The following is a 25,110-nucleotide window of genomic DNA, read 5'->3' on the forward strand; positions in this document are numbered from 1 at the left end:
ACTATCGCTTGTTCTCTTCGACTTTGTTTTAGAATTTCAGGGATTGCATATGGACTTCTATTAATTCTTTCTTCTGAATAGCAATTGCTAATTACAATAACAAAGCAGAAAACTTTGATTTCTACACCAAGAGAATAATTCAATTTATGCAACTATTCTTGTGCAAGTCAAAAAACATGTTTCGACACGCAATATGATGAACGACATACAAGTCATTCAGAACTTTATGTCCATACTCAGTGTTCAGTTTTTAATTCCTTTTATGAATTTTAACAATTATAAGATGTCGTTTAACATATCTTAAAAAACGTCACTAGCGTTATGTTGACCGCGTTTCTCGACAAACACTTCCAAAAGTCTTTTTTTTTTTTTTTTTTTTTTTTTATGACTTGGATTTTAGGAAGAGATCGCGTCGCAGTAGGATCATTTCAATTTCAAGAATAGTTTGTCCGTAGTGAAAAATTACAGCGACATTTTATGAAATACGTTTTGTATCCAAGTCGACTTGAAATCAATTCAATATGTTTAATTTTCTCCCCTTTAAATCACCAAATCGGCATTAATATCAGTCGCGATCGACCGACAGATCGCTATCGGCTTATTAGCCACTACTAGCTTATAGCATATACGTAGCAAAAATTATTAGGATATCCCCATTTTTTTCAAATAGTTTATGTCAGTAGCAAATCAGACAACATAACGTGTTTAAAAATAAATAAATAAATATACGGTGTGAAGTTACAAACAATATTGGAAATTTGGAGTTGATGTCAATTAAACGGACTTTTAGGTAGGCTTTAATCATATGCTGTCACATTAGTCATGGAGTACTAGAAGAGTACTGAAAAAGATCGTGCCCCTTCCCCCCTCTTTATATTAGTGGTTTTTCTCAACTAGAAGTTCAAGCCATCCATGGAGTTTTGTTGCAAAGTATTGCACACATCGAAGCGTATAGATTCGGATGGTGTGACGAATCATGATATATACTCTGCAATTCCAATGGGCGGCTGATAAGAGAGAGATCTTTAATCACGAGCAGTGGCGGCCCGTACATAAGCACTGCGACACTGCAGCGTCCCCAAGGAAAAATGAAAATTTTAAATTTTGTTTGTGTTTATAAATAAGAACAATGCTTACGACATTATATCAATGCAATACAGCATGTTAAAGGTTACAGCTTATGTTTTCACATTCATTGAATAGTTAATCATTGGAATTGTTCGATTAACACTTAAGATTACGAAACAAATGCGGTGCGATCTAACGCCGATATTCGTTTGCGCTTGTCATTGCACGTTACGTCATTCAGACACTGCCCAAACGGCAGTGTATTTTTAGTATCCTTACGCACGTTATTTCTGTGAGATATGAAAAGTTTATTATTCGCGCGTGTTCATGGTGAACTATTTTTTTTGTAAATCTTATTTTAGTTTGTTAAAATAACATATAATTATTTATTTATTATAGAGTACAAGAGAATACAAGACTGAATTATGACGAGTGTCACTGTTGAAAATATGAAAAGAATTATATTTTTTCAATTATCGTTTCACGAAGCAAATGCGCTGCGATCTAACGCCGATATTCGTTTGCGCTTGTCATTGCTATTGATACGAAACTTTTATTATTGGTGTTTGTTCGTGGTGAGGATGAAATATTTTTAATAAAGCAATTTTTAATATGTAAATTTATTTATTAATAAATTCGTTACTGATTAGATTTTTTTTTTTTTTTTTTTGTATATGCAGCACCCCAACTTAAAATGTTCACCGGCCGCCACTGAATTCTACTGTTAAGTGTATTGGCTATGCTGTTATTGTGCACGGATTATAGGCGAATAGAAATGATTTCAGCTAGGTCATTTCTATGAAAATGACGTATGAGTATCAGCCTTATAATTCGCCATGTTATACTTCAAAGATTGTGGTAATATCGTTTGTAAAGAAAAATGGGAATGCATGGGTTAGACTGAGCTAACACGAAGTCTCCATTTGAGCTGTATAAAGTGCACATTTAGGAAGAGTTAGGACGATGGCTAAGGGCAATATCAAAACATAGAGATTCACAACAGAAAACTGCCAATTTTTTGGTTGTTGCTGTTTTCAATTAGGACTGAAGTAGCAAGACAATGAAATCAGTGTGTTATAAAGTTTGTTGGTTGTGTGGTTTGCCTGTTTTGCTGGATGAAAACCCTTTCCAACGATGTATGACGCTAGCTCATCTCCAGTTTAAGAGCCTTTTAAAGGTTCTTTACATCCTACACGGGATTCGAACCCAGGTTTTGGACATACGCGCGGAAAATACTTCCTATAGTCTTATTTTCACAACATTTTTCATGCAGTACGCAAAGATATCACCGCATTTCACATCGATCTAAAAAAACGTCATATACGGTGACATCGGGAGCGGCACTCTAATGATGGAAAGTTATAAAGAGTAAGTAATATTAGCTGAAATAATTACAAGAAAATGCAAAGCAACTGTAGAACAACAGCTCCGTGATTAATAAACAACAACAAAAACCGCTGCAATTTGATTCCATATACCTTACTTCCGGGAGTGGCTTCTGAATCTAATACGGTCTCATAACGTGCTGCAAATATCATGAGAAACTGTGATAAAGAGATTTGGTACCATTAGCGTAATGATGCAAAGGTATTAACGTTTGCGGTTAACCTGAATAATGCATGCAAACGACGCTTGTCCTTTTCCTGTATAACGTTCAAAGCAAATCGAAGAATGAATCATTCTTTGGGAAAACCGCACATTCATCGGTTGGTATTAGAGCACCGCCTAGTGTCCGTTTTGCCACAATTAAAAAATGGAAACGATTGCAACAACGATCCTTTTCTATAATAATTGTTTTGTTAAAGCAGATTGCATTTAATCGGAAAAAAAATAATAAATGAGTACTAACTATTAATTAACTAAACCTAGAAAAAATATATTATTCCAGTTTGCAGTTCATAACTCGAAATGGTCTAAAACGATGCCCTAACGGAGGTGAATTTAAAACAGATGGCTTCGAAGATAAAGATGGCTCGAGGGAAATGACCCCCTAGTTTGCTTTTCTCTTGTGTAAACCTTGATGTAAACGAACGAGATATTGTAAGACACCAAAGAGGAGGAAGGGGGAAGGTTACATCTACAGCTATTTCCATAATTTACAAAAGTAAACACACGCAAAGCCCAAATTAACGCAGCTGGTTCATGTGCTACGGCGTCCTCATGTCTGGATTCCTACACCCACGCCAGACTATCGCCATCATTTTTCTTGTTTAGAGAGACCCATCTTAAAAGGGTTTTCCATGACCTTGAAGCACAACGAGGTATTTCAAGATTCAGGAAATTAAATCCACGATTCCTATGAATTATTCAAAGGATAATTCCCATTCCGGAGGAGGGAAAAAAAAAGTGTTTACTTCCTTTGTGCTCTATCATTTCTATCAGAATATTAATATTCCAATCATGAGGATGTCGTGAAACTTATTTATCATTCTGAAATATTCTAATTCACATAAAATTTCTTCGAATGTGTTTACACAGTGTCTTTCAGAACTATTAAGTATAATCATCATGTTTTTTTCTCTCTCAGTTCCCTTTAAATTGATTCTTTTCTGCATATATTATTCCAACGTTCCATCTGTGCAAGTGGCATTGGATTCCGAAAAATCCGAACCTGGATTAGCTCTTATTGTTATTAATGGTAGTAGTATTATTCATAAATGCGAAGTTGATATGTACTATTGCAAGTAATGCATCTTGAATTATATACTAAGAAAGTCATTTCGTTAGCTAGATGGATGACAGTGTTTCCTTAGGATACTATTGTAAGCTTTCATCAATCAATTTCTTTTCCAATTTTAATCCCTTCCAATGCTAATTAATTCACAGGATCATTATACATTATACACCCAATCTACATTTTGCTAATAATAATTAGAACAGTGAACGAACTAAGATTTAAGTATGTTCTTCTGCCGATCTGTTTAAAGGATACCATTAGTGTCTATTTTAGTAATGCATGTAATAAACTGTTTTATATGCATTTATCACTGGGGGGGGGGGGATGAATATGAAAAGTTTATCAGGTAGTTCACCGCAGAAAAGAAAAGACAACAGCTGTACGCAAATAGTGTCTGCGCTCTGCTTCTTAGTTAAAGATGTACTATTATTTTAGTGTACAGAAGAACTATTTTGATCATGCTACAACTTTCGAGTGGTGATACCACTCTATCGAGTTATTTAAATAACGTAACTTTGGTACAGACATATTAGTCTTTGAGAAAACAAGAAAAATGTCAACAACTGAAAATTCACAATTTCAGTCCATCCATTTACTCATTTGACATCATCGGATGCCGTATGGTCACTCCGATGCTCGGTGATGTGATACACATCTCAAAAGTAGCTATCCTTTTCCTTTCGGACTTCTTTAGGTTCCAAATAATACATTCATAAGTCGCTGTTGGAAAAAGCTGCATCTACAATCCTCAAGTTTGTTCTTGTGGAGATATATTTATCCTTCCAGATTTTAGACAAGTCTCTGATTGTTATCTCTGATGTCTTCTGAACAGCAAATTCTTCACGTTAATAATGGAGCCCATGTATTCAAACTTGCTCACTTCTTCAATTCTTTCTCCGTTAAGCTACACACGTTTCTCATCCTGTGATAACCATAATCTTTGTTTTGCTAGGATTGAGTCGAATTCCTCTGTTCTTACTGATCTCATTAACTTTGTTAAGGATTCGTCCTTGTTCTTACTTGTCATTACAAAGGAGTACTGTATCATTAGCGTACTTCAGGTTACTGATCAATCTGCCACCATTATCCTAATTGCTGTGTTAAGCTCATCAATACTTCACGTATGATATTCTCTGCATATAGATACTGAACAGATAAGGAGAAAGCAGACATCCTTGCCTAACTCCCTTTCCAACCTGAAGCCAATCACTTAATCCAATATCTGTTCTTACCGTGGCTTTCTGCTGACTGTACAAGTTAGTTATCAACCTGATAAAGTGTTGAGGAAAGCCCACTTTTGTCATTACTTCCCACAGTTTCATATGCTGAACACATTCAAAAGTTTTGGAGTAGTCTATGATACATTTTCAAACGATAAAAAATGTAGATCTGGTATAACCATCTACGATGAAAAATCTTATATTTTTAATTATGATATCATTATATTAAATGTTATGAACAACAACAATTATAGAACTTGTTGTCTATAATTTCAAAATCTATTCGAAATTATACCTGTTATAAGGTCACTATATATTTAATATTTATGTGGTCGTATGCGTTACAGTTCAGCCCCGTAATTTTCGTTCTTAAACTACTCCTAATAAACCTAAGCGTAGACTACGTCATAAATCCCCCCCCCCCCATCACCTCCTTTATAATTCCCTTTTTTATTGTCTAAAGTTTAGACAATAATTATTTAGACTCTAAACAATTTAAATCAACAATAATAATATTTTGTTTTCTGTTTTTGCTATAAGTGAAAACAGACTTTTATGTCCCATCAGATACATTTTAGATATATTTAAATAAATCGAAAATTCCATTTTAAACCAGGATAAAATTTCATTTATTTAGCTTGGTTGAAAAGATTACAATCCCAACTTCAACCAGCTTGATTCTATTAATATAAGTATTAATAGAATATGTTCAAGCATTCCCATTGCTACTAGCATGCAATGTGGTGTGCACATGTTTTCTTAGCTTTTTTTTTTTACAGCTACAGCTGTTCCTAAAAAAATAAACATTTTTTTCAGTACCTGCACTTTATCAGATTGAGACTAACTTCTGTCATACCCAGAGCGGGTACAACAGTATTCCTGTGTATGTGTGTGGCTACTGATTAGAAAGGCGATATGCGAACAATAAAAAAAATAATAATAATAAAAAACGGACGTAAAAAATGTCATATAGGACTCTATGATATCAATTTTTTAAGACGTTTTTCTGCTAGTGAAGTAAGTGTTAAACATTAGCCAAAATCTGTAAAAGTTCGCTAGTTATTAGTTTACAGTAGCGAATATTTATGCTTAAGATTAAATGTAGGAAGTTTCGACTTTATTTGACATTTAAAAATTCAGAACTATAAAAATGAAATTCCTAAAGGCTGATAGCAGAGGGTTATATAAATAATCATTACTTCACATAACTATTAATCTCAGAGCGAAACACATCGTTACAACCCTTTGAAATGATTTGTTATTAGTGTTATACTTCCTCCCATTCTCCTTCCACCCCCCTCACTTCTGGTGTCTCTCAACGAATGTATTATGTCTTAACCCTACTATAAACTGTTTGAAACATATGTGAATCATCATAACACGCAGTCGTGATCCGCTGACAGATGTAACCCGAATAAGTAGCATTCCAAGGTGTTCAGTAGCTTTTCTCTATCACCTTGACTGATTCTAAACTGCTATCGCATGTCTCTCTTGATGGCCAGGCCACCTAGTGGGAGAATAAAAAAAGAAACTCGGCTTCTAATCTCGTATATTTGTTAACACTAAAAAAATAAAGCCGAATGGAGGGGGAAAAAAAGAAGACAGACAGACAATGGATGAAAAAGCGATTAAGGGTCATACGATAAAGTTTGCAATTTATACTTCCCCTTACAACCCCTTCCCCCGTAGCGTTCTGTTATTTTTAAATCCGTCCGAATGTCGTTTGATTTAGCCGCTGCTACTTCAACCGAGCCGTCTGTACGAGTAACTAGAGACTTAACAGCTGTGCTGTGCTCCCACAATCAACCGTTAGACACCTCTGGTAGGTCATGACTTTCGTGGGGTCACGAATTTAGATTGCGTTCGGAGGTTATAGGTCACAAGTTCGTCAAGTCAGTGAGTATATTTATGATGTTCCGTGGTGGTCTTTTTATCGCTATAAAATGACGTGGATACTTCATGAAAGCCTTCATTGTCAAGTAATTTGGTTGTATTTTCACCACTGCATAACACGCTTCAGAATGTTTTTGGAATATTCTCGAAAACGAGAATATTGATGGAATTAAATTTTTTTAATTCCATCAATTAACAAATATATAGCTGAATACACATTCAAACCACAGACCTCCTTAATATATTTTTTTTTTTTTTTTCGAGAATCGTAGGCGTGAAGTGCCATCACAGATAGAATGCGAGCCTGTGATGGGCATTTATTTTACGATTAGGAATGCCATATCTGGAAAGAAGGCGAAATCAGGACACACATATCTCTAATATAAATAGGCACTATGTAAGCGTTATCATAAAGAGGTCAAATTAGAACACACAGTTTGTAACACGTTACATTTGTAAACACAGATCATTCAAAATGAGAAATTAGTTGGGCCATGCATTCGTTTGTTTGAAATCTTAATGTTTAAAACTTCAAAGGACAATTGGTCCAATTGACCTGTCGCAGCTTGTGAGACAGATCGAAGTCCGTATTCAGTCGAAGGTGAGTTTTCCGGTCTCGTACGGTGGTGGAGGGGTTTCCTTCCCGAAAACTCCGGTTTTTTATTCCACAAAACAGGTAAAAAGAGTCCAGAAGACAGCAGTTTCTTCTTCTCCCTTCTACGTGTTAAGCCTACTGGCCTGTTATAGGGGCCTTAAGCCCTTGTAAGTCGTACCCGTCTTGAGGATAAGGTGACTAGCCCTATGCCTCCGGGTATATTCTATGGCTATAGCTGCGTGTGCTCACGGGGCCGGTTTGCCTGCTTTGCGGGAGGAAAAATCTCGCATAAACTGGGGAGAAAAACCCTGCTGTCCACACCCAAGACCGTCTAACTTGGCTATATCTGAGAAAGATCCTTCAGCTCCTCACGTTACCGACGAGAATCGAACCCAGGAAATTCCTTTACATTTACAGACATAATAATACATTGCCTTCAGTTCTTTGCTGTAATTTCAACCAACCAACCAATCCTTCTCTCTCTCTCTCCCTTTCCTACTAAGAGAGGGTGGCTAAGTTAGCCAAAACAAAAAAAGGTGTATCGTTATAACTTTCGATACACCCGTCAGACTCCTTTTTTTCTCAAAAAGTGCTATCTCTCTTGACAACCCTCTGAATAACGTAAATATGTCATAGACATCATGGCAGTTCTCGTAGTGGTGGCTATTTTGGCTGTTGTGTTTGCTCTTCAAAGCCGTAAATGACGTTGTTAGACAACCCTCGGCTTCATGATTAATTGATGAAAAATATTCATTTTTTTTCTTCCTATGGGAATAATTTATGGGTATTTATTTATTTCAGCGAAAATAAATACCGACTATTTATGATCATGTCACTAATAATCATGTATTTAATAGCGAGTACCAATTTATTTGGTTTATTTTTTCTACATTTTCAGAATAGGGAGGTGGTGTGTCAGAAAGAAGGTTGTTCTACTGGAAAAGGGTGTTATTTTCTTCAGTTCGATAAAGAAAAACGATCGTGCTGTGACGTATGCAAAGGTGGGTAGTGGTTTATTCGTTTCATTTTTCATCTTCAGCTATTTTCATTAAGTGCTCGTATTTAGAATAGAGATCTTGATTCAATTTCAATTTCAGGTTGTTTATATGACGGTAATAAATATTTCAACGGTCAAGAATGGACAGATCGTGATGACCCCTGTAGGCGATTTGTTTGTCAGGTAAGCATTTACAATAAATGTTTTTGACATTATAATTCAAATTAGTAACCTAGGATTTCAACTAGTGATATAACCCAAATTTAAAATGGCAATAAAACAATTGGAGAACTTACTGATCTATAAAATTATCGCTAGCATTTTTAATTAATTTTTTTCCAGTCTGGAGTAGTGACAGAAACCAGTGTGCATTGTTATACGCCCTGTCGTAATGCAGATCCTTCACCTCCTGGACATTGCTGCCCTGTGTGCAAAGGTAAGGATAGATTTTCATTTAAGATATGTTTCCTATTTGTGTACATTTATAGGCGTTGTGTGAATATTGATCTACATAATTGTTTAACAATTTCTTGTTGACATAATATCCATAATAGGCGTAATTAACTTTGATCGGTGGACGTTATTAAAAAGTAAAATGCGATCAACCACTTATTTTAGTCTTTATGCTTTTATTTATGTATTTTATGTTTAATTCCTATATATTTTCTTTCATTATTGGAATAATTTCTCGCAGAGGCGAGCTGTGTTAATAACTGTAGCAAGTGAAGTAGTGGAATTGTTGTTTACTTTTCTTGAGCCATTTCCTTCCTTCTATCCTTTCGTTGAGTTTAACAATCAAAGAATACGACTTCAGATCTGGCTGAATGAACGCTTCCTGTTTATCTGACCGAGAGCGTGTTCTTCCCATTATCTTCAACCCCGAAATCTCCTTTGTGTCCAAAGTTTCTCTTTGAAAGTTAACTGTAGTGTAAAAGATTCAAACATCGTGAACAAAAAATTATTTTCACTTGAAATAATATCTATGAAAGAATAAACTCGAGCCACATCATGTTTTGTATTTTGTCAAAAAAAAAAAAATAATTTCATGAAACTTCTCGGTTTATATTATTTTTTCTTAAATGTAAGTCTTTTTTTACTATGTTTCTTTTGTGGTCGAAATGAGCATTCATTACGGTTGATGTATTGCATGTTTTGTTCACTGGCAGTGATTACATAATCCACTTCAAAATACCTAGACAGCTTCTTTTAAGAAAACGCTAATAAATGTCGCCTTCAAAACAAACGAAGTATTAGAATGTGCACTCTAACAAGGAATCAAAAGCGAGACTGTTTATCTGATTAACGATGAGAGTCGTTCTATAGGCGTTGTTAATGAATGAACGAAAAATTACTTATTTCTAAAGATCGACCAGAAAGAAAAATTTCATACTGAAACAAATATTGTATGTTAAATTTAAAAAAAAAAAAAAAACAGCGAAAAAAGTTCGTCATTCTATTTTGTAAGTAAATTTATTTCGTAAGTTATTTTTATTATAGTGTTCATTTGTCTCTGTTATAAACAAGCTTGTGAAATTAATATTTTTTTTAATATAAAATAGTTTGTTAGATATGAATGCAGCGGATTCCGGTATACTGTACTTACGAGTTTGCAGCACCTATCAGACACCCACACCCACACACACATCACTACAAAACCTTTGTAATTTTCGACTTCAGGTCGGACTGTGGGCTGTTAGATTCAGGTTGAATCTAACAACCCAACGGATGTTAGATTCAATTTGTTTAAAGTACTGCTCGTACAAATATGTAAGTAGCTATACTGTGAATCATGCTATTACAAAGAAAGTGTATTATACACATTTAGGGTCAATTTATTATATTCAACATATTTTTATCGTTCATGACTGCTGGTTAAAAGTTTGTTAGCCATTTTAGTTTATGGTGTTATTTCATTAGCAGAAACGCTATTCATTAATTCTGCTTCCCTGTTAAAAAAGTAATAGATTGTAATTATTATTTTCTACATATGTAATATGTAACATTCATCATAATTTTTATTTTGAATCTACAAGTACTACCTAGGAGCCGCCGTAGTTCAGTCGTTATAGAAGAAGTCCTTTGGTCGGAAAGACCTGGGTTCGATTCCCGTCCGAGACGTGAGGAACCTTTATCTGGTCTCTTTCGACGAAAGGTGAGTTAGCCGGTCTCATACGGAGGTAGGGGGGGGGAGAGTGAGTTTATTCTGAAATTCGGGTTTTTCGTCCCCCAGAACAGGCAAACCTTCCCCGTGGACACACGCATCTACAGAAAAAGGACACACCGGGAGGCCTAGGGATAACCGCCTTATACTCGTATTACGGTTGGGAAGTCCAAGGATACTTGAAAGGCCGTGGGCGCTTAAGTGCCTATTAAAGCCACTGATGGATGATGGAGTACTACTCGTATCTCGAGTACATGATGTTATTTATTTGCGCGTGATGGTTAATATTAGCATTTGTTTCCATTTTTCAGTCTAAGGAGGTGATAAATGATACGCACGATGATATGGAATATTTAGGTAACCCTAGAATACTTATGTATATAGCAAAACGTTGTTAAGTAGAACGCAGCTCGCAATAGGTGCAAAACGACCATCAACAAATCCAAATGCCATTTTGAAAGAATCAAATATAGAAGACATGGAAGTAACCTTGTTCCTCGCCAATTACTTCCGTGCCCCCCCCCCTTATATCTGCATGATACATCATAACATCGCACAGCATCAATCTTTTCCTCTAAGTCTTCTACACACGAACAAGGCAAATCATTCTCATTATAATAAAGACGGCTTACTCCATGGTTTCCTTTATCTTTTGTGAAAGACATCAGATGATACTTAGATCGCTTGGATGTAAATAAATATTTTGGTCCTGATGATCTTCCTCCCGATTGTGTTTTAAAAAAAATTGGGTTCCAGAATTAACATTCTTCCTATATTGTCTTTACATTCTTTCCTACTTATTTAGCATCTACTCTACAGCCTGAAACATGCGTATGTTCAGCCCAAATAAAGATAAGTCAGCCACCAAACTATCGTTTCCATTGCCTTCATTTCAGCTAATCGAAAATAATAAAGAAGGTAATCAACAATCAGTTTCTTTACCATTTCACTAGTGAAGGCTCACCACCTCACTAGATAGCAGTACTGTGGATTCTGCCAGTGTTCATCCTCAGCAGATTTCCTAGCCATCCTGACCCACCTTTGGACACAAGCTATGGAAACACTCCGAGAAACGTTTATAATCGCTCTTGACATTTCCAGGACACTTGATCTGCTTTATATTAGACCCGATCAAACATACACTTACCACAATACCCGTCTTATTGTCTGTCTTTCTTCCATTCTTTATAGTTTGGTAACTTTTTTTTTTCTCGTACTACTGTGATACATAGCTAGGAAATGTATTTAAATCAATTTAAAAAAAAAAGGAAATTGTTCTTTCTTCCTTCTCGAAGTTTGATTCATTATTAGCTATGTGATTTGTTACAAAAATAAACAAAGAATTTTTCCTCGAAATTATATTTTAAGAACAATATATATATATATATATCACGGGAATTGAATTTCATTGACAAGACATTTGAAAATAAATCATTATTTTGCTGGATTACTTCAGTATTTTAACAACAACAACCATTTTTACTGAATTAATTCAAAAGCATTTAAATTCGTTTGGATAAAGATATTTGCTATTAATCTAGGTTGCGAGGTTGATGGGAAAGAATATCCAGAAGGATCAAAAATCCCCTTAATTCTGAGTGATCCCTGCGTTCGTTGTAGATGTGAGGTAAGCAAATAACTGTAACGTATTATGTTAGGCGCTTACATTTTTTTTTTTTTTAGATGTTTTTTGAATTTGTGTTTTGAATTTCACAGATGCCAACCACACCGGCCACTCAATCAGAAGCTTATTTTTACGACTGCCGATCCGCTCCAATTCTCAGCGCATAGTTCGATGAGATGTGGATCGCGAACAGCCATCATTAAATGCTTCGGTCAACTGCTGCACACACGAAGTTCTGTTTGCTCGTACAGACGACGGCAATCTCTTTCTTGACTGTTTTAGGATCGCAGTTACGCCTCATAGACAAGCAATGTGGGTTATTTTCCCACTGATTAAGCACTCGGGATATCTCACCTTTTGAGAAATCAGTCAGCTCTGCTGTTTTTAAAATCGTGGCTCCAATCAGACGGGCACCCATAATAAGTCCTTTATCGAACTCCGAAAGATCTTTTGTTTTTCCCATTGTGATCAACAGTATTGACAATTACTGAATAACAACAGCCTTAAATAGTTGCCTAGAACATGTGATGATGCAGTGACCAAGTATTTTGCATATACGCTGCGTAAGTGACGTTTATATATATCTGCATAAAGGCTTCTATTTCAGTGGCTGGTATAGGTTTTTATTTTCTAGCAGATTAAAAGTGAAATGCTGTTTTCCTTTGTATAAATTCATCCACTTATAACTAGTAGGAAAATAATTAAGGCAATCCTAAAAGATGTTTAGTAATAGCATTGTTGTCCAGTGATATCTTTCATTATTATAGCAACCTAACCTGGAGCCCCCTTTTTTTTTTTTTTGGCTTCTTTACTAACGAGCTTATCTGTTATCAACAGGAATATATTTTTTGGATCGTTTCGAATTAGTTTACCTAATTTTTTTACTAAAATGATCCAATTTTTTTTGAGTTAATTCCGTTCAAGAGAAGAGCTGGGACAATTATCATTTCGAAATGTTTTGCTCTTCTTGTTTTTTTTTTTTTTCCTGCGCTGCACTGGAAATGGACCAAGTTAAACCAAAATCGAGTTGGTTCAATACGTTTTTTGTAAAGATTCCTAATACTAAATTTCATCAAAACCCGTCCGCCAAAGTGGAGTTGTTTTGTGGCTAGAGATGGACGGACAAAACGAAACTGCTCATTTTGTGTAAGGCACCTAAGAAGAGAAAAAGTATTTTAAAGAATAGCGAGGGAAAATGTTCAAAAATGCTTTTGTTGAAAAATATTACCTCTAGATTGGTAGTTGTTTACGAAATGAATCAAACCGAAATTAAAACAGCTGATCATAGTTTCAGAAAATGAAAATATTCCGTGATTGATAATAATAAATGCTATGATTATTACTAGTAATTATAAGACTATAACCTCATCATCAGTAGCGCACTCGGGATTTAATTTTTTTCTGGGGAGGGGCAAGTTGAGTAGACGATTTGAGAATGCTCACTGCGCATCGCATATGACCTAAGACTGAGCATCTGCAATGATCGCTAATTCATAAGTAGAGTATTGAAGTAGAAGACACGACACAACATAAATAAAAAAACAGAAAAAGATTTTTGGAAAATTATCTAGTTTTTTTTTCCTTTTTCTTTGGGGGGGACAGGGCCCCTTTCCCCCTCTGAGTGCGCCACTGATCATCATCATCATCATCATGCGTGACAAGGATTTAGGCTTAGAGTGGCCTGTTCCGGCCTTAGAAGTCATCGTTGAATCTCTTTAGAGGACGTATATAAATATAAAATCATCTCTGGATGTACAGGAATGTTTCAAAATAAAAAAAAGGTCAAATGTCACTTACATATTATTCCTCCTGAGGAATATGCTGAGTTCTGCTTCGTGGTATCAATTGGATGGGAAGGATATCGGCAATGCGTGGGAAGTGTTTAAAAAATACTTAAATGATGCGATATCGAAATGTGTCCCTAGAGTTCGAAGAATAAACATAGTAAGAGAAATTGATGTGTAATCTAATTTAAGCAAGAGAATCGTAAGAAAAAGATTATGTGGAAGGAATATCGTGTGTATAAGGATGATGTCAGTTATGATAATTATAAGCAGCAGGCCAGAAGAGTCGCAACTGTTGTACGGAAAACTAAGTCCGAGTATGAAAAGAAACTGACTCTGCAAGTTAAAGACAATCCAAAAGAATTCTATCGTTATGCTGCAAGTAAAAGAAAGAATGAATTTGAAAGAATAGCTCTACTGAATGCAGATGGTATGCGGGTGACTGATGCAGAAGTAATTGTTCAGCTAATGAGGAGCCTATTTTACTATCAACCTGGTATATGCAACATTGAATTAACTAACCGTTGCCTCTTCACCGTATGAGGAAACTCATGTCGATGTGGAGGAAGTACTACAGCAGTTGCACAAACTGAATAAGAATTCTGCAATAGAAACTGATTCGATATCAGCACGAGTGCTAAAAGAGTGTTCAGCCCAGGCTATATAACTGAGTTAGACAAGGGGATACGCCATGATACTTTTTGGATTTTGCTAAAGCTTTTGACAAAATACAGCATAGAAGACTGTTGCATGAATTGGAGAATATGTAATTGAATTTTAGACTATTGGCATAAGAGAATGGCTGACTAATAGATATCAAAAAAGTCGTGTGTAGGGAGGGGGGTGAATTTGCAAGATTCAAGTGGTGTACTTCAAGGATCAGTCCTTGAGCATCAATCTGTGCATTAATGGCATTAGAAAGGATTTGACATGCGACATACAGCTATTTTGCTGATGATGAAATGATAGGTAAAATAGGCAGGAGTGCTGCTGATATGCAGTACTTGCAGAATGATTTGAATAGCTGTCAGTTCAATGTTAATAAATGTAAGGTCATGCACTTTGGTGTGATTAGATATCCAATGTCGTATTTAATTGGTGGGATTATGCTAGAAGAAACTGATAAGGCTTGGGGATCTTGGAGTTTTAGTAAATAGGAAGTTAAAGTTCAAGAGTCATATAGTCAATATTTTAAATACAACTCAGAGAATAATTGCAATGCCAAAACAAATATTGACATGTATAGATCAGTAAGTCATTTTGCCTGTTTACAAGGCCTTGATAAGACCTCCCTTGGACTAATGCGCGTAGGTCTAGTCTGGTCTCCTGGTTTCCATAATGATTCTTATACAGTGCAGAGAGAGCAAGAGAGAGAGAGAGAAAGTGCAAAGAAAAGTGCCAAAATGATATCAGGATTGTGGAATACTGATTATGAAGACAGATTGAGAATTTTTAGAGCGCAGACACTAACAAACAGGAGAAAGAGGGGGTGATATGATTGAGACTTACAAACTTCTGAAAGGGTCAGACAGGATTTCAATTGATGGGATTTTTCATTTTATGGAGGGTGGTGAAAGGACGCGAGGGCATCCTTGGAAGTTTAGAATGAATGCTAAATAACTATTATTATTATTATTATAACTGGTGTCTCCATGGAATCAGAAGACTCATCACTGGAGACCCTATATTGACACACTAACCATTATTCGCACAATACCTACCTGGTGGTCTGACAAGTTCTCGGCCTAACAATGAAAAAACGAATTTATAATTTAAAAATTAGTTTTATTTTTCAACATAATCTTCCTTAAGACCAATACATTTATTCCAGGCATGTGCCAGCGCTATTATCCCGTCCCTGTAGTGGTTCTCACTAAGATCTGCAAAATACCACCTCTACAGCTGCAATCACCTCTTGATTCGAAGAGAAACGCTGACCAGCGAGGAAGAATTTTAGTTTTGGGAAGAGATAGACGTCAGAGGGAGCCAAATCTGGGGAATAGGGTGGATGTTCCAACAATTCATAGTGCAGATCCCTTAATTTTTCCATTGCCAAAACACCTCTGTGGGCAGGTGCATTGTCCTGATGAAAGACGATTTTTTTCTTCTGCAAAGCGGATCTTTTCTCACGAATTTTTTCATCTAGTCTGGTTAAAAGATCGGAATAATATTCCTCAGTTATTGTTTTACCCTTTTCAAGATAATTAATAAACAAAATGCCTTTAGCATCCCAAAACACCGATGCCATGACCTTTTCTGCTGATGGAACCGACTTTGTCTTCTTTGGCGCTGAATAACTGGCTTCTGTCCACTGTTTTGACTGCTGTTTGGATTCTAGTGTATAATGGTGAATCCAAGTCTCATCCACAGTAATAGATCGACGCACAAAATCAGTTTTTATTCTTGTTAAAACGCTCCAAGCACTGTTCAGAGATTTTCATGCGAGTGCGTTTTTGATCTGCTGTGAGCAAGCGCGCCACCCATCTTGCGCAAAACTTTTTCATTTGCAATTCTTCATGCAAAATATATCCTACACGTTCTTTTGAAATGCCTATAGTCTCAGCAATTTCAGGCACTTTGACTCGCCGGTCATCCAGTACCATATCGTGCACTTGATCAATGATTTTTGGTGTTGTTACACTTTTTTGGACGCCATTCACGTGGATCATCTTCAAGGCTGGTACGGCCATGTTTAAACTCGGCAGCCCATTTCTTAATTGTCGAAAACGAAGGAGAAGAGTGTTCATAAACTTTTATGAACGTCGAATGAATTTCTTTTAGCCTTAAACCTTCTTTTACGAGGAATTTTATAACCGTGCGATACTCGATTTTATCCATTTCAAGGGATACAGACAACACTTTTGCTTCAGACAGCTGCATAAAACAAACTACTTGATAGAATGACTTGCAATTTCACATGGATGCAGATGTATCAACGTAGAAAAAAAAATCTTGTAGATAGTGTTGCATTTATGGTCGAGGCCGAGAACCTTTCTGACCACCCGCGTATCATGCTTCTCCTTAAACTCATTCACAGACGAAGCACTAACAAGCACTTCTGGCAACGTATTTCACACATTCGCCACCTTCTAAGCAAAAAAAATTTTTCCTAACACCCTTGTTAACCACACTCTTACACAGCTTCCACAAATTACCCCTCTTTCTCTCCCTTCCTGCACTGTTCAGAAAAGTCATCCGTATAAATTCTATAAAATTCCTTTAATTACTTATATGCCTCTATTATATCTCCTTTCTTACATCTATCAGCTAGTTTTTGGAGCCCAGACCTTCAATCTATCCTCATAGGAAACATTCCACAGACTTTGCTACAACCTTTGTCACTCGCTTCTGGATCCTCTCCATCACATGACCAGATCTGTGCGCAGTAGTACAGATGTAGTCTTATTAATGCCTTATAAAATGAAACAATAACTTCCCTATTCCTGCTTGTCAGTGTGTTCTTCAACAACGACGTAATTTAATGTGCCCTTGCACATCCAATTATCGTTGCCCATACCTCCAGAATTCTGCAAGATATCTACATCACTTGCATTTATTATTATTCTTCCCAGTTTTGCATCATTAGCAAACAAATGGTATTTCCTGTCAAAATTATTTCCAATGAAATACTTTATGGTGACATTAAGAAATATAACATAGAACTGAACTTTGGTACCTTTCCGCACAGTCATCAAATGTATTAATGCATTGTCCCACTATGGCACATTGCTATGCCATCTATGTACTTTCAGTCGTCCAAATGAAAATTATTGTGTGCAAGATCAGGCCTGTGTGGTCATTATGCGGAACCTGCAAAGTATACGACCATAGCTGATCTCGTGTTCAATGACAGTGTGTGTGAAGGATGGGAGGGGGGGGGGAATGATGTTACAAAAGAACGATACCAAACTGAAGCCTGTTTCTGTGCTGATGTTTGCTTCGAACCTTTCGACCAATGCGATAATTTTTGCCAATGTGGTACCATCAGCATGCAGAAATTAGACCGCGTAAGGAACCACTTCTGAGAATGATTGTTTCCAGTGATCTTGAAACTAATCGTCTGTTTCTACATATGAAGAAACATATGATACAGACATTCGCCTATTCGGACGTCCCCCCCCCCCCCTTTCCCGGAAACGATGTATGTCTACGCACGATGTGCTATTACCTTATTTTTTTAATTTTAATTAATTAATTAATTTTTGAACCGTCCTCTTGGAGACAGTTCCTCATTTCATTACAAAATCATCTTTTGTGAATTACATTGGTTAATCAGGTTTATTTTGTTTCCTCTTTAAAGAATCAGAGTACACTGTGTGAAAAGGCCTCGTGTCCCGTGTTACCATGTCCGCCTTCCAAATTTGTTCAAAGACCTGGCACGTGTTGTCCAGAATGCAGAGGTAAATAATAGTTTCAATTAGCATTGACATCGATAATACATTTTAAAGCATAAATAAATAAAAAAATGATTTTCCATATTTCTTATTTTAAAAGTGAAAAACATTAAAGAATAACATAGATTAGTTGGCAGTATTATTACCCAGTTAACCACAAATATTCTAGTGTAATATTAAATGAACAACAGAACCACTTATATTAATCGCAATGATTTTTTTACGTTCAGAAACACACATAATTTACAAACAGTATATCATAATACATATTAATGTACAATTTATGCTGATCCAAGAAATGTTCCTCCACTATACCACATCAAATTTCTCGATCGAATATCATAAAAATTTTTTCGTCTTTTTTTCAGGAAATCGCAAAATATTTGAACTGCACGGAAAGTGTCTTTTGGGAATGCATGCCTTTAGGGATGGCGAACAGCTGACCTATGATTCCTGCACTCAGTGTACTTGCAATGTAAGAATCATGTTATAAGTATTTGCATTTTTAAGAACGTAGCTGTTTGTGTTTCTGTATGAATTAAAGCTTAAATATGCATTAAACTTCTGTGTGTACAACTTCATATCTGCTATTAATTTATTTTATTTTATTATTTATTTTTTGCAAGGATTCTACTAGTATATGCCAGAGGGCGTCATGTCCGGCGTTAGAATGCTATCCAGAGCATCAAGTATTTGATCCTGAAGTGTGCTGTCCCCAGTGTCGAAAAGCAGAGCAGAGAAAGGCTGCCTGTGTATCCCAAGGCAAAGTGTATGAGGCGAGTATGTTTACCGACCATTTTTTTATTCTTCTGGTTTTATTATACGTACAGCAACGCTAAATAATATTGTTACTTATTGAAACTAGGTCGATGTTATTTTCTTTATTTTATTTTTTTATTTTTTTTGCTTTATAATGTACTGATAGCTATAAATGCATGCATATCACTATGGGTTAGCAAAGCAGCTCAGCAAAGGATTCGGTGAATCCTTTGTTATAAAGCAAGCTAAGATTTAACATAATTCGTGAAGCATTCATCGCTAAGTGCATCTCGTGAATCCTAAGTTACCGTTTTCCTGTAATCCGAATGTTAATCGCCTACCTCCTTCTAACCGGTTTGCTTGTTGTTGTACGCAATGAAAGACCCTCCCACTTTTTTATCTACCAAATTAACTAAGGCTAGGAAGTCCCTTGTATTATGTCTTTGTTCTCGTAAGATCGGTTAACTCATCTTCATTTTAAAAAGACTTTATAAAGATTCTTCCTGCACAACCGCTGCAACTGAATTCATCTTTCCAACTAAAAAACACAGTATTGGGCTGTATTAGAGCATCCCACTTTAGAGGAAATTTGTACTTTTTTTTCTTGCCTGTTGGGGTAGGAGAAAAAAAAAGTTGAATTTTATTTATCGAATATTTGGTATAGAGTTGATGATATTGTTCTGTAGTCCATCTCGTTTAAAAGTTACTTCCACTAATGAAGAAGGTAACTCGGCTATGCCCTAATTCTATATATGAGTTCATCCCATAGATTCTATATCAGATTTAGTTGTGGATCTGTTCTAGCCAGTACGATGTTGCAGTGTTTTTGAATGTTATAAGGGCGTATCATAAAACTGCCACATTGCAGAACAAGCAATTATACACATACGAGCTTATAATCTAAGGCTGAATTTGTACCTTAAACATTCAAGCTATTATTCGTTCTGTTTTAATTATTAGAAACAGAACGTAATTACCAGGTTTTTATTGATAAGCGTATATCTGATGATTTCAAGAGCTATTATCCATGTCATCGTATTAGACTTCCTGAACTTTCTAGTAGGTATTACTTTTTTTTTTTTTTTTGAAATATTCAGAAATTGAGTTATTCTCTTTAGCGGAAAAAAAAAAGCTTTTGTTGTGGGCGAAATATTTCTCAAATAAAGAAATAATCATGCTATCTTTTATAATTTTTCATTCTCTTGCATTTTCAAACTCCATTTGTATGTTCAATGAACGTATTTTCGGTCTTAACATATCGTTGATAATTCTGTTAATGAGAACAATATAAATTAAGACGAATTCAGCATTAAAACTGAATTTCTAAATTTTGTAAGTTGGCAATTACTATTAAATATTAGTTTCTCCTTGACTGCAAACGTATAAAAAATTTTTTTTGACTGTCTCAAGGATCGGAAGTGACATTTGATTTAGGTCTAGCCATGTGTTAGACCTGAATCGTATCTTATGGCTAATCTAAATCTAAACATCGAAAGACCTGGTTTCAAAATTGATGTACTGTATTTTAATGTAATTTTTGAAAGAATACCATGCAGGTAATTAAGATGCAAAGTGAAATTGATTCTAGTTTTTGTTGTTATTTTGGTAAAACTTCGAATTCTTAGTAGGAGTTTGTTTGTTTTTTCCAACCTAGAGTGGGCACACCTGGAAATTGGAACGGTGCACTCAATGCGAATGTTTCGATGGAGAAATTCGGTGTTCTGTGGAGCAATGCATTAAACACACTGCATGTCCCCCTCGCCATACATTGAAGGTTCTGCCAGGAGAATGTTGTCCTTCGTGCGTAGAAGGTAAACGATTATTATTTTCCCCCAAATTATAATCGTCATAATGAATAAAATAATCACATAAATTGAGTAATTCGATAGTTAAATTTTCTTTAATTGAATTTGTCTAAAAGTTATGGCAATACCTAATGCATTGTCGGTAAAATATGTGATATCATTTATGAAGGCAAGATTTTCCTCAATTTCAAAAATGGCGTAACTTTAATCATTTTAAATGAAATAATTTATTGACTACATTTTTAATTAACGAGTTGCATTATTCTGTCTTTCTTACTTGAGTTACACGCACTGCGAGTTTAATTTGCTTTATTTTATTTCAGATGACGGTGTCTGTACAGTATTTGGAGATCCTCATTACCGCACCTTTGATGGTAGGATTTTCAACTATCAGGGATCGTGCAAATATGTGCTTGTCAGGGAGTGTAAGAAAAAGTCTTTCACTGTGGAGGTGCTAAACGACTCCCGTTACTCGAAAGCGTTTTCGTGGACTAAGTCCGTCACACTTAAGGTTGGCAAAGATTACTGATATGTAAACTTTTGGAAGATAAAGTTACCAAGGTTAGGTTATTAAAATTAGACATTACAGTACATATATTATTAGATACCGTTGTTTTCTGTTGTTCCCCCCCTGTTTTAATGCTCATAATACACTATAGATAATACGTGCCTCTATCGTTTGGCTAGTCTAGATTCGAATTCGCCATATGAATGGGAAATTTTTCAAATATCAAAATATTTCAAAAAATAGTTTTTGAAATATTTATACGTTAATTTATATTTTGTTTAAAATAACGTCACACAGATAGGTTTATCGTATATTTCACTTCCTATACCTTAGCTCAATATAGATATCTGATAAACTAAAACGATATTCGTGCAAACTGATTCTGTAAACCAGCGCTTCGCAAACTGTGGGCCGCGGCCCCCTTTTTTGAGGGAGGGCCGTGAAATAATGAAAACAAATTTAATATGCTTTAGACTAAGTAGATTTTTTTTAATCTTAAAAGAAACTTATTTAATTTTTATTATTTATTATTTCTTTTTTGTTCTTTTTTATATTTTAATGGAAAAAATCACACATTGGTGTAGGTTCACAAATTTTGCTTCTTGCGTATTTCAGCGATTAATGAATATTAGTAAATATATTCTTATTCATATAAGTTTCATTTCAAAGGTATTGATAAGAAACACAAAGATTACAAACGAAAATCTTGAATATAAACTGTATTGAATATAAATACAATATATATACAGTATAAATATAAATTGAATATAAATACAACTGTATTGAATATAAATATTATAATAATATATGTCTATATTATGATTTTTTTTTTCGATGGGATCCGTGAAATATTTTAATTTTTCCAAAGGGGGCCTTGGCATCCATAAGTTTGGGAAGCACTGCTGTAAACAACATGCATTCTTTTTGAACAGGAACGGAGTTTCCTCTTTATTGCCCCTGTAAATTCAATTCTGCTGTCGCGCACTAAAGTACTCCACGTAAGAAAACAAATTATTGTTAAGTTAAAACTTCTCGTTATTGAGAAAATTAAACTATTGCATAATCTTCGAATAGAGGAGAAAAAAAAAACTTATGTATATTTAGCATGGGTTAATGCGCCAAAAAAGTCGGAGTAATAAATGTTTCAAATGATTTACTATGTCTGAAATCATCCAATTCCTTCAAGCTAATAAAATCCTTTGATTATATATAATTATTAATTATACTGATATGTTTCTAGATTTGCTATCGAAAGTGTGTTTTCATAATTTCATTCAGATAAATTAAAAGCAAATCTACAAATAAAAAATTGAACATGTACACAGGTCCACAACGGATTTTGTGAATATTTGTTCGAATGATTTCAAAAGTTGTCAAGATAAAAATATATCTTTATATCACTACCACCCATGCTTCAAAGTCACCGAATTTAGTAAGAAGTTTTTTTTTTTTGGGGGGGGGGTGAGAAACGCAGGTTTATTCTTTACAACGGATTAAAGTTTGTCATATACTGTATATGAACAATACACGCACGCACACTATATGTGCTGGTATAGTATACACGCCGATTGAGCATATAAAACGGCCACGAATGTTACATTTACCACTGACCGCTGTTAACACGACTTTTGATTTAATATAATGTAGGCATAGAAATCATACAAGTTATTTTCTTTACTGGAATTTATTAACGATGTCTTCCTGTTCGAGATGATTGGTAAAACAATTTATGTTTATACCAGTGTTCGATTTCGTATATTGTAATTCATGTATCATCTCACCAATAAGGTTTCATTAGGATTAAAAGAAAAAAAATCTACATCTTATCCTAATGAATATATTTATTAAATAGAAATATTTGTATACAAAATATATTAATACACTAATATATTAGTATATTAATAGACTAATTGACATAATATAAAAGAAACTTATTAGAACAGAGGCACATGTGTCTAACACATATTTTCAAGCACATTATTGGGAAAATTAAACTATTGCATAATTTTCGATTAGAGACTACACAGTAGATTACCGTAGGATAGATGATGAAAGTAAGTTTTCAGTATTTTGAATTCTTAACTTAGTGGATCAATTTGTACAAATCAATTTTAATTTCGTACTTCGAATGAAAAACGCATATCGTCGCCATATTGTGAACACTCTTCCTTTTCTTAGTATCGATTTTAGAAATTATTCACCAACATATCATATGGTCTAGCTAGGTACTCAGGATTTCTCTGTACCTGTGTGACGATGTCTGAGTATGTATACAGCCAGTACAGTTTGATCTCTGCTAACACTAATCAAACATCACCATCTTGTACCATGAGTCTGCACAACAAATACCTGCCAAATCACTTATAACAAGTAACAAATGACCACTTTTCGATCTGACTGTGAATATCAATATTGTAAATATAAAATTTTCATAAATGGTCACTAATGTAAACAGTAATCAGATCCAAATAAGCAATTTCAAATGAATATAACAATAAGTGCAATATAATATTGGCATTTTTTCGAATTATTTTTATTAGTATGTGAGCTTTGTTAGCATAACATAGATTTGCAGATTACAGTCAATCCTATAGAAGAATTTTAATGTTGTAAGAAATATGTGGAATACTATTTTTTCCCCATAATTTATTAATTCACTTGCTAGATGGGTTGATGTTGCTGAACTATACTGTCTATAAGCATACCTGATATAATGGAATATATGTAAGAACGAGCATTCAGTTATAATTACTCTTAGTAAACCTGTTGTTTAAATGTTAGTTAACAGTTTATGTGAAGTACTTGTAAAGCTAAAATTCTAACTTATTTATTCATTTATTTTTTACCATATACATCATATGTGAAATACTGTTATTAATATTTGTTCACTTTCGGGTACTCTACAAGTGTCTTCCCATAGGTAGATGGCACCAAAATACGCCTTGGCCAGTATCTAAAGATCCAAGTAGATCGTAAGCCTGTTCAATTGCCACATGTTATACTTGGGGTACTTTCAATAGTACAAGAAGGTTTCAGTGTTATTGTTAGGACCAATATAGGTGAGAATTTGCACTTTAAAAATCTTTGCAAAATGAATAGCTTAAAAGTGATCACTAAAAACGTATCTTAATGGGAATATAGATACCTCAAGATGTTTTATTTGATTTTGAATTTTACTTAGGTGTTGCACAGCAAAAAAAAAAAAAAAAGAAATCATTCTGATCATGTTTTCTATCATTTTCACCCACAGTCATAAATTGGACTCTTTTTCTTTACTTATATCAGTTAGGTTTAGTTTCGCATTTAGACTTTGATATTGCATGCAACAGATACTCATCTCCAATAACTGAGAAATCAACAAACCACATGACTTGCATATGTCATGTGACTGACTGTACTGGTGACGCCACAAACACCATGCACATAACAAAAGAATATCAAGCTTCAAAAAAAAAAAAAAATTAAAAGGTTAAAAATAACAGCAAAATGTACAACACAACAAATAATATAAAATACATAATAATAAAAACATTAACAGCAAAAAACAAAATAAATCTAACATGCCTGAGCAATCATTATCTATAAACCAATCTACTTAATAAAGGAAGGAACAAGAACTAATGCA

General features: G+C 34.8%; 1 protein-coding gene across 1 annotated transcript in view; it reads left to right on the forward strand.

Annotated features, from left to right (window-relative positions):
* The window catches only part of cv-2 (crosveinless 2-secreting protein), a 112,611-nt gene that overhangs the window by 38,463 nt on the left and 49,038 nt on the right, over positions 1-25,110 (forward strand). The window contains exons 3-12 of the mRNA XM_090415676.1: positions 8,352-8,454; positions 8,551-8,633; positions 8,793-8,886; positions 12,153-12,238; positions 18,320-18,419; positions 18,782-18,888; positions 19,040-19,189; positions 20,827-20,983; positions 21,301-21,488; positions 24,406-24,544. Coding sequence (XP_090271802.1) covers positions 8,352-8,454; positions 8,551-8,633; positions 8,793-8,886; positions 12,153-12,238; positions 18,320-18,419; positions 18,782-18,888; positions 19,040-19,189; positions 20,827-20,983; positions 21,301-21,488; positions 24,406-24,544 — 1,207 coding nt within the window. The remainder of the gene's footprint in view (positions 1-8,351; positions 8,455-8,550; positions 8,634-8,792; positions 8,887-12,152; positions 12,239-18,319; positions 18,420-18,781; positions 18,889-19,039; positions 19,190-20,826; positions 20,984-21,300; positions 21,489-24,405; positions 24,545-25,110) is intronic.

This window comes from Typopeltis vanoorti, chromosome 3, assembly GCF_054136105.1.
Source record: "Typopeltis vanoorti isolate ZY-2024b chromosome 3, IOZ_Tvanoo_1.0, whole genome shotgun sequence".
In the NCBI taxonomy this organism is placed as follows: Eukaryota; Metazoa; Arthropoda; class Arachnida; order Uropygi; family Thelyphonidae; genus Typopeltis; species Typopeltis vanoorti.